General features: G+C 30.5%; 2 protein-coding genes across 2 annotated transcripts; one reads left to right on the forward strand and one right to left on the reverse strand.

Moving 5' to 3' along the window:
• Positions 1-944: 944 nt before the first annotated feature.
• On the reverse strand, positions 945-6,016 carry LOC139502761 (death-associated protein 1-like). Its single transcript, XM_071292340.1, has 4 exons — positions 5,669-6,016; positions 4,355-4,457; positions 3,047-3,104; positions 945-2,689 (listed from the first exon to the last, which is right to left on the reverse strand). The coding sequence occupies exons 1-4, from the start codon at positions 5,718-5,720 to the stop codon at positions 2,573-2,575; spliced, it is 330 nt and encodes a 109-aa protein (XP_071148441.1). The 5' UTR covers positions 5,721-6,016; the 3' UTR covers positions 945-2,572.
• A 6-nt stretch (positions 6,017-6,022) lies between these two features.
• LOC139502760 (pre-mRNA-splicing factor CWC25 homolog) lies at positions 6,023-14,026 on the forward strand. Its single transcript, XM_071292339.1, has 9 exons — positions 6,023-6,127; positions 7,697-7,770; positions 8,803-8,915; positions 9,813-9,903; positions 10,875-10,944; positions 11,445-12,131; positions 12,450-12,577; positions 13,309-13,467; positions 13,855-14,026. Exons 2-9 carry the CDS (start codon positions 7,721-7,723, stop codon positions 13,967-13,969), a joined length of 1,413 nt encoding a protein of 470 aa, XP_071148440.1. The 5' UTR covers positions 6,023-6,127; positions 7,697-7,720; the 3' UTR covers positions 13,970-14,026.
• The last annotated feature ends 1,831 nt before the right edge of the window (positions 14,027-15,857 follow it).

Here is a 15,857-nt window from a genome sequence, read left to right on the forward strand (position 1 = left end):
TGATGCCCATAAAAATCTAAAAATTGATTAATCATACGCAATTTAATTAGTTTTATCGTTTTACTGTATAATATCACAGTTTTTCTTAGTGGTTGTTGGAGTGTGGAGGTGTTCAGTGGTGAAAAGAACCACCCAAAATTTAACCAATGACATATTTTTTAGTGTAAGGACAATGACATCACCCATAGTCATTTAGTTTCTAAAAGGTAAATCATTAATATTCTTTATGGGATTCAAGAGTTCTCAGTTATAAAAACATATATAGGTACCCAGTACTTTTTGTTAGACATTATTCGTGTGTTTCTCTGTACTATATGTTCTTCCATTTATTTGTCATGTAGTCCTGTCATGTACTGGTGTCGTTTTAATGTTATATTTAACATTGCCATAAAAGCAGGAGGTTTGGCATGCCACAAAACCAGGTTCAACCCACAATTTTTTTCTTAAAATGTCCTGTACCAAGTCAGGAAAGTGGCCATTGTTATATTATAGTTCGTTTCTGCGTGTGTTACATTTTAATGTTGTGTTTCTGTTGTGTCGTTGTTCTCCTCTTATTTTTGATGCGTTTCCCTCAGTTTTAGTTTGTAACCCGGATTTGTTTTTTTCTCTTGGGATTTATGAGTTTCAAACAGCTGTATACTACTGCTGCCTTAATATAGAGTTGCCTACCCATAATGAGATGTTAACATGTAACAAGTTGGCAGAGGAACCTTATCAACACTTTACCAAAAAATTCTCTCACGGGGGCAACAATTTATAGCTTGCTGTTCAGTGTGAGTCAAGGTTTCTTGTTTTTACCTACAACATATATAATGGTCTACTTTTACAAATTGTGATTTGGATGGTGATTTTTCTCATTTGCACTCATACCACATCTTCTTTTATCATGTATACTATTCTATCTACTTTACTGATCTAATATTTTCATTAATAACAACAAAATGTTACATTTTTTACTTTTATTGAAGAACTGAGCACTTGCTTGAATATTTTATGTTGTTCAACAAAGTTTACAACACCATGAATATTTAAAAAAATCTATAATACCATACTTGGAATAAGGTATCTTAAATTCCTTGTTATAAAAATTGTACATGCCATTAGAAATACAAGTACTGTTTTGTTCACTGATTTTATATGTACTAATTTTGCCAAATTGATCATGATTTTGTTTTGCTTGAGAAAATGAAATATAAGAATTGATATCTTTTTAAACCTTTTTTACTTTAATAACACTTTTTCATATTTGATATATTTCATAAACACAACCATTTCTAAAATGTATGGTACCAAAGAGATGAAATAATCGTTTGGAAACCTATTTTTTAAGGAATAAAATCATATAGACATGTAGTAAGAATATTCAATTTGACAAGCAATATATAATTAGATAATAAAGATAAAGAAAGGATACCAGTTGTATATAAAATTGGAACACCTTTTATATTGCATTTACAGTGTACCACATGTATAAAATACTATGGTTAAAATTCATTTGACAATCAAAATACTGTTTCCAGACCAGTTTTTAAGTAATATGTATACAGTAAGTAAAATGCTTAGCAAATGTATAATTACGACACATGTATTCCCTGAAACAAATATTTGTAAGAAAATATAAATAAATCAGTTTCAAGTAAACAATTTCCGTCAACTTTAATATAATTTCTTTTTTAAATTTGTCACTTCCATGTAGTTTCCATCAATTTAAATTCTTGTGAAAGCTCTTCATTTAGTAATTTGTTAATACAAAATTTTGCGAATTTGAAAAAGCATTAGTAGAAACACCCCAGGCTTCAATATATTGTAAAAAAATACTGCACATATAAAGTATGGCTAATAAGCTTTTAAAGAATTAACAGCAAATAAAATAAACGTAACAACCAGAAAGAAAAAGTATTCTTTTGCACCAAATCTGCGTAAAAAGATTAACATTTATAAAACCTTAACAATATGTATAATTGTAATGCACATGATATATCTCTCTGATTAACACAAAAGAAAAAAAAATTATGCTCAACATTTGTCTTTTCTTTTCTATTTTACATGATTAAGAAAAAAATAAAATTTCATAAATCACATTTTTTTCATAATTACATAAGTGTCAAATGTTTTTCAAGCAATATAATATCCTTGTATAGGAACACTCATATAAACTAATTTATCTCAAAATCAAACGTTTAATACATTAAATGATTTTAACAAAAAATAATAAATGCTCTAAATCCTATATTTCTTCCAAATCCTAAAATATGCAATATTTTTAAACAGCTGCTTTATCCTTATTTTTAACTTTTAGAAAAAAACTATCTGGTAAAAATTTAAATATAAGACTTCATACTTAATCCCAAAAAGTGTAATTTAAGATTAAATGATGAATCATTATTAATATTATTCTGATATCTATATTTGCTAAAAAAAGAGACAGTCTTCAAGTTTCCCCATCACCATAACAACTCAAATTGTTTTTCTATCAACAAGTGTTCTAATCAAATCCTTAGTACTCAAATCCTTTGTTTTCTATTTCCGTAATCATAAATATGTCTCTTCCATTAGTTTTATTTTTGTATGTTCAATATTTGTTTGGTTGATGGATAATCTGAGGTTTCTGATTTGGTCTGTTGTCATGTGTTGGCAATGGCTTATCATGATACGCCTTCACAGCCTCTGGGGGGAAATCTTTGTCTCCCTGAAATAGTTAAAAAGTAATAATAAATAGAAGTGTTAAAATGTATCAAAAGAAACTACTTTAAAAATCTTTGTCTCCCTGAAATAGTAAAACAGTAATAATATATTATATAACAGTGTTTAAATGTTACAAAGCAAGGAACTTTTGTTAAGTGATTAGTTTTTTTGCAAGTTTAAATTTCTCAATTTCATATTTATATAAACACTATTTTTTTTCCAAACTATTTTTGTGTTTTTCCTGGACTTTTCTGATCTTTCTTTTCTTTTTTCCCATAGTAATTGTTTGATTTTCTTTAAACTTGATTCTTGAATGACAGTTAGGTGCATGTTGTCTTATTAAGTTAGCATGGCTACTTACCTTACTTAAAGCACCAGATATCAATACTGAAGTATGGTGTTTATCAGATTTTGGACCTCTGAAAATTAGAATACAGCCATATATTGATAAATCGTCAACTGTATAAATATCCAATTGATATTTTATCGTGTGTTTTTCTATGTTGTGATGTTATACTATTGTTTCAGAAAAAGGGATAAGGTTTGGTACCATTAAAACATTTAATCCCGCTGCAAATGTTTGCATCTGTCCTAAGTCAAAATTCTGATGTACAGTAGTTGTCGTTTGTTTATATAATTTATAAGTGTTTATCGTTTTTTTTTATATAGATTAGACAGTTTGTTTTCCTGTTTGAATGGTTTTACACTAGTAATTTTGGGGCCTTTTATATCTTGTTCATGTTGTTGTTCCGTGTGAGCCAAGGCTTCGTGTTGAAGGCTGTACATTGACCTATAATGGTTCACTTTTATAAATTGTTATTTGGATGGAGAGTTGTATCATTGTCACTCATACCACATCTTCCTATATCTATTAATAATTCATTACAATGGGCATAATAATAGTATTAAAATTCAAGTTTGAGCCTTGTGAGAAGTATCTCCAAACATTGATTAATGTCTTCTCTCATATCTGTGTCTGCATTTCAACAGAATTCTTTTTAATTTAAAGAATATTTTTGTAAAATTTTATGTAAACATGATAAATGATAGTGGCCATTGTAATTGGGTTATCAAAGGAGATCATCAACATGATCAATGTATGATGGAAGCATTTTCCTAAAGTTTGGCAGAGCTTGTTTTACTCTGAACACATGTTTGTTTTATTCTCACTATTAAAATCAATATTAGTTGGTCTCTGTTATAAGATTGAAGTAAACACTCTACATGTATGATTTTATAAAGACTTTGACCAAACTGTCCCTGTTGAAAATTTCTATGAATGACAGATAATGAAAATTGCCAAAACATGCAAAACGCAAAAAAATAAAACTGGCTCTCCTTACAAGTTACACAAGTTACAAGTTTTAACAAATTCAAAGTTAAATATTCCTTCATGAATATAGAGCATGCATTCATAATCAAAATAATATTTGTACATGTAGTATGACATGTATGACACAAAATCTGTGATATAAATGTGATTTTATTTTCTCAATAATTCTAATGGGCATCTCAGCATGCTCAGGAATTGAATCCCACAGATCAAACAGTCTTCAGTACAGAAAATCACTGATACTAATTTTGTGTTTCAAACGTGAAATCAAATATACAGACATGACGGACATACATCCTTATCATGCTTATCTAGAAAACCCTAAAGAATACAGACCCATCTCCAAACTCCTCAATTTCCTCTTTTGTTGGAGGGGGTGTGGCACCTTCAACTTTTTCATTCTTCTGGTGAGTAACAACTCTCATGCCACCTACTTTCACTGTAAAAAAGAAGTCACTTATTATACATTTATTTACTTCTATTACATTGATCATGTTGATTTAATGTAGACTATTTGGCATGTTAAGAAACATGAGAAATACAAATTCAAACTGAAAAACATTCATTTCTACATTTTTCATACCTAAAATTACTATATGTGCAGATTTGAGGGTCTATTTATGTATCATCAATGACAAAAGCCTTAAAGGGATAAGAGGGATCTTACATATTTTTCAAAGCAGGGTTTGACTCTTGAAAGGTGGTCTGTAAATTGAAGTTTCAGAAAAATTCATGGTTTATTCTAAATTTCCGAATTTGATGAAAATTACACATATTTTCTCAATAAAAAAGGGTACATGTAGTTTTGAAAAAAGCCATTTATATCTCTGATATCATAACCAGGCGGTTAAATATAAAACATCTGCCGATTTTCACTGGCAACAGGCTTCTATTGAAAGCACTAGCTGCACATTGAACATGTTGAATAAAAGTATATATAAAGATAGCGAGTCAGTGGACCAATTTATACATTAATGATCAATAACAATGATAACCTTAAGAAAAATGTGAAGATTATCTTTGCGGCTTGATTTATTGACAATCATGCATACAACAATAATTTTTCCATTGTGGCATCAGATATTTTGTATTATGACATCAAAATTTTATCTGGAACCTTTGTGATGTGCATTAATGTTGGATAAATAGCAATAAGGTGTATTATCGCTTTTTTACAAAATTTTCCTTCGGCTTCGATCTTGCTGTCAGACTGATAATTTCCTTTCTCTGCGGAGTCATGTGATACATGTATGAAAAGTTATTGCTAGAACCTTATGAAATTTACAGCGTCATAATAGTAATAGGTGAAATATCGATAAAAGATCATTATTGGTCATCTCAACACATTGCTTTTCTCAATTTGACCCTACCCCTGCTCAAGAGAGATAATTATCAAACCTTGTGATGATCAACAATAATATAAATGTGACTAAAATTTAGAATTCTAATGCCTGACTTTAATAGGAAACAATAATTTATTAGCTTTTTTATAATTATTCTTTCAGTTTTGCATTAATTCAGGTTTCACTAAGAGTAAACACTGTAAATAAATAAATGTTGCCATGTTGAGCAGCTGTTTGTTTGGTGGGAACATTTCGAGTTGGGTATTATGGATTACAAACAATGTAAATTTAGATCCTCTGTTTATACCTGCAGGTGCATGGCCACCCTTCAGTTCTGCATCTTGACTAGCGTCTGACATTTTTCTGCTTTTGAAAAAAAAACTGTATGCGAAGTATAAATACAAAAGCGTGCAATATATGGCCTTGACCTTTGTTTACGTGGTTCAGCTTATGGCACGCTGTACATGTCACTAGTGAATGCTTATTTTTGTTTATGATGAAAGAAATGTCATACTGGTTTAGTTTGAATTGTACTGTCTTTCTTTATTCTATCATTATTTTTAAACGAAATAGCTTAAATTCATTTTCTTCCCGAAAAAATGCATTTTTGGAGTATTTTTAAAAATATGATTCGTCTGGTCTTGTCTTCCATACAAAAAATATTCTTTCGGAAACCCTCGGACAGATTTATCAAGACCAAAGGCATACGAAAAACGGAAGCAACACAATCAAATCGTAAAAAAACCCACAAAAACACAAACTAAAAGTAAGTAACGATTCTGCAACTAAGTAATATTGTGATTATAATTTATGAAAGAGTCTCCAAACTCTGTTTTGATATCTTCGACTGTGGATGTAAGACGTTTCGGCCAACTTTTGCCACACTGTCACTGTCAAATCGACCACACTCGTTTCTTCTTTTGATAAACAATTTTAGCTTCATTTATTTTCAAGTTTTCCAACTGTTAATCTGTAACACTTTCAAATCGACAACAGTCGTTATGACCTAAATCTGGGTTACACTAAAGACCTGAAAGTGGACCTGAAAAGACCTGAAAATATAAGACTAAAATTATTCAAATTGCAATAACTTTTTTTATTATTGGATCGAATTTCTTCAAGTTGGAATTTTATTAATTGTTAATGTCCATATTTCATTAAAATTTAAATGTTTTAAATAAAAAAACAAGATTTTGATGTAAAAAGTTGAACCTGAACGGAGAAATGAGTCAAACGCAAATTCAGACTTATTTATGTCTGAGCTCTGACTGCCCATACGAAAAATCACAGAAACCAGTGCCTGTGGACTAAATGCGCGTCTGGCGTAAATATAAAATTTTAATCTTGGTATCTAAGATGAGTTTATTTGTAAAGACGATTCGACCGTTTAATTGAAAAATATGTTTATAATTGAATCAAACATTCAATGTTCAAAGTAATTGACATAATTGAAAAACATGTGTGTATCAACATCTTCAATAGTTTAATTTTTATTCTCGTTGTGTGCACTTGCATGACTTGTATGCAAATTTGTTTGCCATTACGCCATTACTTAAAATCACACCACAAGTTCCTATTAGATTTGACAATTATTTTTTTTTAAATTGACATTATAATCTTGATAATGAAAAAGTGATTGTTGCTTGATCTCAGATAGTCAAAATAATTATGATTATAAAAAGGCTATTTTTGCTATGACATCTTACTGCAACACTAGATGTCAAATTGTTATTGGAAGACAAAATTAAGGTCATTCCCTGACAATATTCAGCTAAATTCCAAAAGTATAAATAAGGTTATAGTTGTCAATGGTGATCATTAAAGAAATGGATTTTTTTTTATATGTACCGAACAAGATATTATATGATATTTATTTAAAAAGTGTAGAAGGTTTGTTGTTCTTATCAATATATTTATTATGATCCATCCAACTTATCATTTCAATGGAATACATATTGTAGCCAGGAAAATACCTCACCAACTTTTTTACAAACAAAAAAAGAAGGATATATAATTGAGAGAGATAAATACAAATAATTTATATCATGTATAACCATTATAACATACATGTATTAAGTACAGAACCTACAAATTAAAACAATATTCATGTTCATACACATGTTTCTTATATGAAAATTGTCTAACAATGTCAGATTTGTAGTATTGGTGATGCTAATGAACTTCAACATGTTCAAGCTAAAAAAAAGATTTTGAAAACACTGTGAATACTGTTAATTGTAAAAAAAATTATCCGTATTCGTGATTTTTTTTCTACAGTAACATTACCTGATTGTGACTTTTTGTTTTTTTCATATTTTATTTTAAAACCTTCCAGGATTGTAATAAATAACAGAAAATTATGGATGCTGAGGAAAAGAAAAGGATTAAAGAAATTATGAGAGATAAAGAGTAAGATATAATTTTCTTGTGATTATCTTTGAAATGTATGACATTATTCAACATCTGTAATCTGTATAAAATTGAGAATGGAAATGGGGAATGTGTTAAAGAGACAACAACCTGATCAAAGAGCAAAAAATGTTGGAAGGCCACCAATGGCATGAATGGGTCTTCAACACAGTGAGAAAATCCAGCACTCAGAGGCATGCTTCAGGTGGCCCCTAAACAAAAATGTGTACTAGTTCAGTGATAATGGACATCATATATACTTAACTCCAAAATAGGTTAATGAACTAAAATAAAAAATCATACATGACTAACAAAGGCAAGAGGCTCCTGCAAAAATGTGGTGATGATAAACATGTTTTGAGAGATCTCAATCTTCCCTCTATACCTCAAGCCAATGTAGAAAAAACAAACACACAGTAATAAACACAGTAAAACTCAAGTTTAAAAGAAGCAAGAGTGAGATGTCAGAATAGGTAACAAAAGAAACTCAACAAAATGACATCAGTATTAAAGCCAAAATATACCATCTTTAAAAACCTTACAACAGTATCGTAACTACATGTATATATTAATATCATGTACAAATGTATAAGGGTCCAAATATAATCATGGTTATATGTCTAATTGGCTAAGAGTTCTAGGGCACTGAACACAGTGCAGGCCAAAATTCCAAGGTCTCACTCAGAAGACGTACAAGCAAGGGTTGAAGTCCTGTTTACCAAATTCAAATACAGAATGACTTTTGGCTTCATTGGTGCAGTTTTACATATTAAAACTATTATGGCATGCCTTCTGACCATTGCTGACATATTCTAAAATACCAATAAATTTGTTTGTAATAATCACCTTTTACCACGTCTGAAAATATTAAAATCATGATTATGCAGTACATTTTTCAAATTATTGCAGAATTTTTTTAAAGGGTTGTCCCTTTCCGATTTAAAATATCATTTACAGGTATATATTTCATGATAGTGTTTGAATATAGAAATAATCACTACGATTAAAATAAATTGTCTTGTTTCTTTTAAGTAAAACAGAAGAAAAGTTACAATGGATGTACAAGGGAGACAGGCCAGAAATGGAGGAATATCTTCTCGGAAAAAGAATAGACAGACATATTGAAAAAGATGATAAACCTCCTGGTTAGGGTTTTCTGTTTCTAGAAATTAAATTTTTTCCTTACTGTAGATTTTATGTTCCCGTGTCCAAATTTTAGAAGATCTAGGGAAAATTATATTTTGGTAGATATTTGTCTTTGAGTCAAGATTTTTTTACAAATAGATATAGGAAGATGTTATGTGAGTGCCAATGAGACAACTCTCCATCCAAATAACATTTAAAAAAGTAAACCATTATAAGTCAATGTACGGCCATCTGCATTCTGTAGATTCATTTACTTTCATGAACACCAATTTTCGTGGATAATGTACATGATTTTGATGACACAAAATCATGTACCGTATCCACGAAAATTGATGTTCATGATTTTGTGGCTTTGCCAAAAGTCTGTAGCAATTGCAACCTGATAGAAATTTGAAATTCGTTGAAATTTAAGTTTGTGGAAACACATGAAAATTGGTATTAACCCAATAATATGAATCCCAAGTACATGTCATACTTCACTATAGAATAAGATTTTTTTTGTTTTTTTAAAATGTTGTGATTAATAAAGACATCATTAGGACATTTCAGAAGGGGAAAGTTTTGCTATCTTTTTATTTTTTCCAGGTATTGCAAAGAGATATTTTACTGTAGCCATTAGGTTTCAGAGAAATAAAGATTTTTAGAACTTGCCTTTTTATTTTTTATAGCAATAATTGCTTGTAGCATTTCCTGATAGTTTTGTTTTTGGATGGACGTTTCAATAATTAAATGCACACAAACCATTCTTAATTTAAAGTATGTCATCTTGTAAATGCAAGCTCCTGCAGATATGATAGTCTCTTAAGAACAATATTTTCAATATGAAGTTTGAACAGTTACCAGGTTACATTTTAATGTTATTGTTTTACATATTATTATTTTATTTTCACTTTCAGATGATGTTGCAATATTTGCAGAGCGTATACAAGCTAACATTGCCTTGGACATGGCTGCTAAGGCAAGAGAAGATCCATTATTTGCAATCAGGTTGGTATATAACTGTTCAAAGTTAAATGTAGTTGTACATAATGGTAATCTTTAAATGGATGGTGGTCAATATCAGTAGTTTTTCATGCATTATCTGTTGTTGTTAGCAGATTCTATCTAAAAAGGATCAATAGTTGCAGGGGAGCTAACTATTATCACAAGAAAAAAGTTACGGGGGAAATAACTGATCACATACGAAAAGAGTTGCATGGAAATAACTGATAACATACGAAAAGAGTTGCGGGGGAAATAAATGATAACATAAGAAAAGAGTTGCGGGGAAAATAACTGATAACATAAGAAAAGAGTTGCAGGGGAAATAACTGATAACATAAGAAAAGAGTTGCGGGGGAAATAACTGATAACATAAGAAAAGAGTTTCATGGAAAATAACTGATAACATAAGAAAAGAGTTGCGGGGGAAATAACTGATAACATAAGAAAAGAGTTGCGGGGGAAATAACTGATAACATAAGAAAAGAGTTGCAGGGGAAATAACTGATCACATAAGAAAAGAGTTGCGGGGGAAATAACTGATAACATAAGAAAAGAGTTGCAGGGGAGATAACTGATAACATGAGAAAAGAGTTGCAGGGGAAATAACTGACAACATAAGAAAAGAGTTGCGGGGGAGATAACTTTTAACATGAGAAAAGAGTTGCAGGGGAAATAACTGATAACATAAGAAAAGAGTTGCGGGGGAGATAACTTTTAACATAAAGAAATTATCATGCTGCTTTAAGGTCAATTAAAATCAAATAAAAAGTAAAAGCTTAAAGTTTAAATTTTAAAAGCATCTTTCAAATTTTTTCAGTTTTTCTGTAAATAAGAATAACAAAAAAATCTGTAAATTGTTATTTTTAACCTCAAGGTTTTTTCCATTATTCAACATCACAGTAATAAATGGATGCAAACATTTATGAATTTACAGTTAGTCAGTATTTGCATTAAGTAATTCTGTCCTTTTTCAGGCAAAAAGAAGAAGATGTGAAGAGAAGACTTTTAGACAATCCAATGAAAATGAAAAGATTACAGAAACAGGTAGGATTTTTTAACAAGAATTCCACTGGTAAATTTGGTAAATTTTGTGGTGATGTACTGCTGCCAAAAATTGACCGTAAATTTACTCCTGATCCATTCAACCATAGCTTTTCAAATTTTGAAATGAATGACAAAATGGAGGTCATGTTTGATATTGACAAATTTCACTTTCACCGTTCAGGAGTTATGGTTCTTGAAAGATTGAAAAATGGTCTTTCCAGTCAGGTTCATGCTTTTACTCATGAACTGTTCAACCAAAGCTTTTCAAATTTCAATATATTGTTACTGGTGACAAAATGGATGTTAAGTTTAATATTGATGATTTTCACTTTTACCATTCAGGAGTTATGCTCCTTGTACATGTGTTATTGAAAAATGCAAGGACACAAATAAATGTTAAAAAATCTAGTTTGCTGTCACTCTGACAGTCTATTAACACAAATATCCCAACTTTAGAATAAAATTAAAGTTTTCTAATTGTAAATGTTCTGTTTTTAAAGCTTGAAGATAGAAAGAAGAAATCTAAAAAGAAAGATAAATCAGATTCTGACGATGAACTGATCAGCATGTACCTATCAATTCTCAGTCAGAAAGAGAAATCTCACAAAAAGAAGAAAAAGCATAAAAAGAAGAGTAGTGATGATTCAGATGAAGAAGATTCTTCATCGAGACATTCTAGGAAACACAAACACAAGCACAGCAAAGACCATGATGATTATGAAAGTAAACACAGACATGATTCAGATTCAGAGAAACATTTTGACAGAAGAATGAAGTACAAACAAGAAAATTATCGAAGTTCAAAAAGTGATAGAAAAGACAATAGAAGAATGGACAGAGATAGAAATTCAGAAAGTAGGAAACATAGACATGATTCTTTATCGGATGATGACCATCATCATAAAAGAAAACACAGACATGACTCTTCTGATGAAGATTCATCAAGACTTTCTCATCATCGTTATAACAAAGCCGAAAAGCACAGAGACAGTTATAATCATGAAAAACAAACAAAAGACAACGAAATAAGCCACAGACAAAAAGATAATACGGATAGACATAAAAAACATAAAGGTCAGGATAAGGTTAGAGATTCAGAATCTGAAGAAGAGCCAATCAGAAAGCGACATGATTCAGGTTCAGAAGAGGAAAAAGTTGTTCCTGTTGCAAGAAAATATGGACTTATTGTAAGTGAAGAAATGTGAAATTTAAGTGTTGATGATATACATATATATTACAAAATAATATTACCAAAAATATGGAAATCCTAGGTAATTTCATAGAAGGGTTGGTAGATAAAACCTGATAAAATAAAAACATTGACCCCATTTTCTAACAGCACATTTTTAAGTCTATCTGCTTATATTCTATTTTAAAATTCCATCATTTAGTTTTCCCTATATTCAGAAAAGTCTTTTTTTTCAGGTATTAGTACGTTCCTTAAACAATCTGATAATTTTACACTATCAGTATCTTAAATAAAATGTTTAATGATATGATTTAAGAAACTGAAGCAGACACCAGATGATGAAGGAGCTAAAAGAAAGAGATCAAGATCTCCAAAGAAACACAGATCTAGATCTCCAGTCCAAAAACCCAAATCAACATATAATAAAGCTGATTTTAGGCCAAGGTATGGTTACTCAATATCCCTTCTGCGCGGGTATAAATCTTTTTCTTTAATATAGGATTCCGCTATATATCTATAAATGAACTGTACAATGTATCTTATGCTCAAAAGAAAAACTAAGCCAATATGAAATGCAATAACATTGATACTCAAATTAAATTTATTTCATAGTTATTGCATGAATATTTTGTCACAATTTAAATATCAAGTGGAAGAGAGAAGGAAAATATAATGGCTAAAAGCAAAAAAAAAGAAAAATAACAGTCTTCAAAACATAAGCTAAATATATACACTAACCAAAAAGGGTTCCCACCTAGGGGCATAATGTTTTTTATGCCCCACCTACGATAGTAGAGAGGCATTATGTTTTCTGGTCTGTGCGTCCGTCCGTCCGTCCGTCCGTTCGTCTGTCGTACCGTCCGTCCGTCCGTCTGTCCCGCTTCAGGTTAAAGTTTTTGGTCAAGGTAGTTTTTGATGTATTTGAAGTCCAATCGATCTTTCTAATTTTAATGCCAAATTAGAGTTTTTAACCCAATTTCACAGTCCACTGGACATGGAAAATGATAGTGCCAGTGGGGCATTTGTGTACTGAGGACACATTCTTGTTGGTCTCTGCATTCATTCATCAGTTTATTTATAGAAAATAATAGAACGAGTGAGGCATCTGTGTAATATGGACACATTCTTATTTATCACAGTGATGCATGACCTAATTTTTTGATTTTTATGTTTAGAAAACTTACAGAAGAAGAAAAGAAGAAAAAGTTAGAGGAAATGATGGATAATGTTAAATGGAGAGATGATAATAGGACGAAGAACGTGAAGAGATATAATGAGGACGAGAAAAGAGAAAAGGAAGCAAGATCAAAATCACATGAAAAAGGATTCTTAAAGTAAGTGATATATTACTAATGCCTGAATTGAATTTGAATGGTGTTTCTTTTAGTGTTCTTGAGTTCTTTATAAATGGAATAGTTGTTAAATTTGTAGTTTTTGCATGTAGTGTCAAAGAAAACAAAGTTTCAATGGGTTTGAATTGGTACATAAACTCTTACTCATTTACAAACTGAACAAATTTTTCTTTCATTTTTTATGCCCATGCTGTAGTAGAGAGGGCATTAAGTTTTACCCTTGTTTCCACTTGACGTTAAGCAACCAGGAATCAATCTTTTAATTTTTCATTAAAACATGTATGCATTTCTTTGCTTTGTAGGTTTACATTCTAACTGTTTTTCTAATTGTTTGCTTAATTTAATAAACAATTTTGTTTTATGTTCCAGCTCAATGATGTCTACTCATGCAGAACAGAGTTCAGTAGAAGATAGAATAAAAAGAAACAGATATAATTTACAGAGGACAAAAGCGGAAATGGACAAAAATTTCTTAAAGAAATAGAAGAAATAAAGTTTTAATTTTACCCTAATGAAATTTGTAATAAATGTAAATATACATTTGGAAATTAGTATGGCGTTCATTATCACTGAACTAGTATATATTTGTTATGGGGCCATCTGAAGGACGCCTCTGGGTGCGGGAATTTCTCGCTACATTGAAGACCTGTTGGTGACCTTCTGCTGTTGTTTTTTTCTATGGTCAGGTTGTTGTCTTTTGGCACATTCCCCATTTCCATTCTCAATTTTATGTATATGATATATTTTCTTTCTAGTTTTAATATTCACAACTAATATAGAAACAGGATGATTTATAACTTATCATATTGCTTGGATGTCACACTATTGTTTATTTGTCTTTGGGTTGCTGTCTCATATCTTCTTTTATCATATAATTTAGTTCAAAATTTCAATTATTTCTGTCTGACTGCTTATAAAATTCCTCTTTTATATGTAACTTTAGTCTAAATCATAGCTTATAATAAAAGTGGCACTAGCTACGAGATATACAAAAAAATCCAAAATATGATTATTTTTGTTCAATCAATAATGGGGGTGAAATAGTGAAACAGTTATTCACTTTAAGCAGCCAGTATGGTTAAATTTTGTTAAAATAAGCTAAGAAACATTGAATCCCTATTCAAAAGAACTACAATTTAACCCGTTAGCTAGAGATGGATAATGCATGCATTGTGCATGTAAAGGTATTTAAAGGAAAAGGATGTCAACATTGAAAACAAAGCTAATCATTTGATTGGCTGATTTGATCCACAAAAAATCATTTTTATACATGTAAAAACGATGATAAACATGTATATATTTTTAATCTACAATATGAAATTAAACAGACCTAGAAAAATCCAATTTCACAAGTTGCTTAATCTTTTTCATATCTATATTTATGATTACATCACTTGTATATGGTCATCAGAGGTCAACTGGATAGTTAATTTAATAGATGAGGTCTAAACTAAAATACACAAATTAAAAAAGAGATGATAGATAAACCAATAATCAACATCAAGAACAAGAACAAGAACAAGCCTCAATACGCAATCGCTTGCCTTTATATATTTTCAGAATTCTGTTTCTATATGAATGTTGTAAAAGAATTAGCATATCTAATTTCCATGGATTTTTTTAGGCTCTGCCACCTTAGTCATGGTCTATTGACTTTGAATTTTACTAAGTTAACCTGTACAAGTTTGTGATTAGGTCAGTTCAAGGAATACCATTTAGGGTAGGCAAATGTTAATTGGTATTCAGTTGTATTTATGCATTAGCACATCTCATTACCATGGAGAATATTTGGCCCTGCCCCTTACTCTTTCACAAAAAGATGACAATGTGTACTCAATAACATGTATGAGAAATTGTATTGTTACTCATGAATGAGATACATGTACTAAAAGTATAAGATGTATATAAGCCTCATTAATGAATCAAATTGCATTACACCAAGAACACTCTTATAGCTGAGAACTACAAGTTTGTCCATCCTTATAGCATAGCACTAGAATGACTAGAGATATATTTTTATAACACAGCGCTCGATCTGTTGTTATAACAAAGCAGTAAGTCAATTATTATAGTATTCCACCAAACACATCCTAATATCATAAAACTAGGTTTATTCTTTTATAGCGGCATATCATTTAGAATATTCTTATAGCAGTCCACTAAAGTACTCATTCGGATGGTTCAGCAGCACTACTCTTTCTCAAAAAGATGTAGTCTAAGAAGAGACTGGATCAGTCATCTGTGTTAGCGAAGCGGTACCCTTACTCTGTCACATACATATGAAACAGCTTGATCGATATCGAGTTCTAAATCAGATGCAAATGAGACAAGCTTGGGTTCTCTACCAGAATGAGAAGCTGTACCCTTATATC

The sequence above is a fragment of the Mytilus edulis genome, chromosome 14, assembly GCF_963676685.1.
Source record: "Mytilus edulis chromosome 14, xbMytEdul2.2, whole genome shotgun sequence".
NCBI lineage: Eukaryota > Metazoa > Mollusca > Bivalvia > Mytilida > Mytilidae > Mytilus > Mytilus edulis.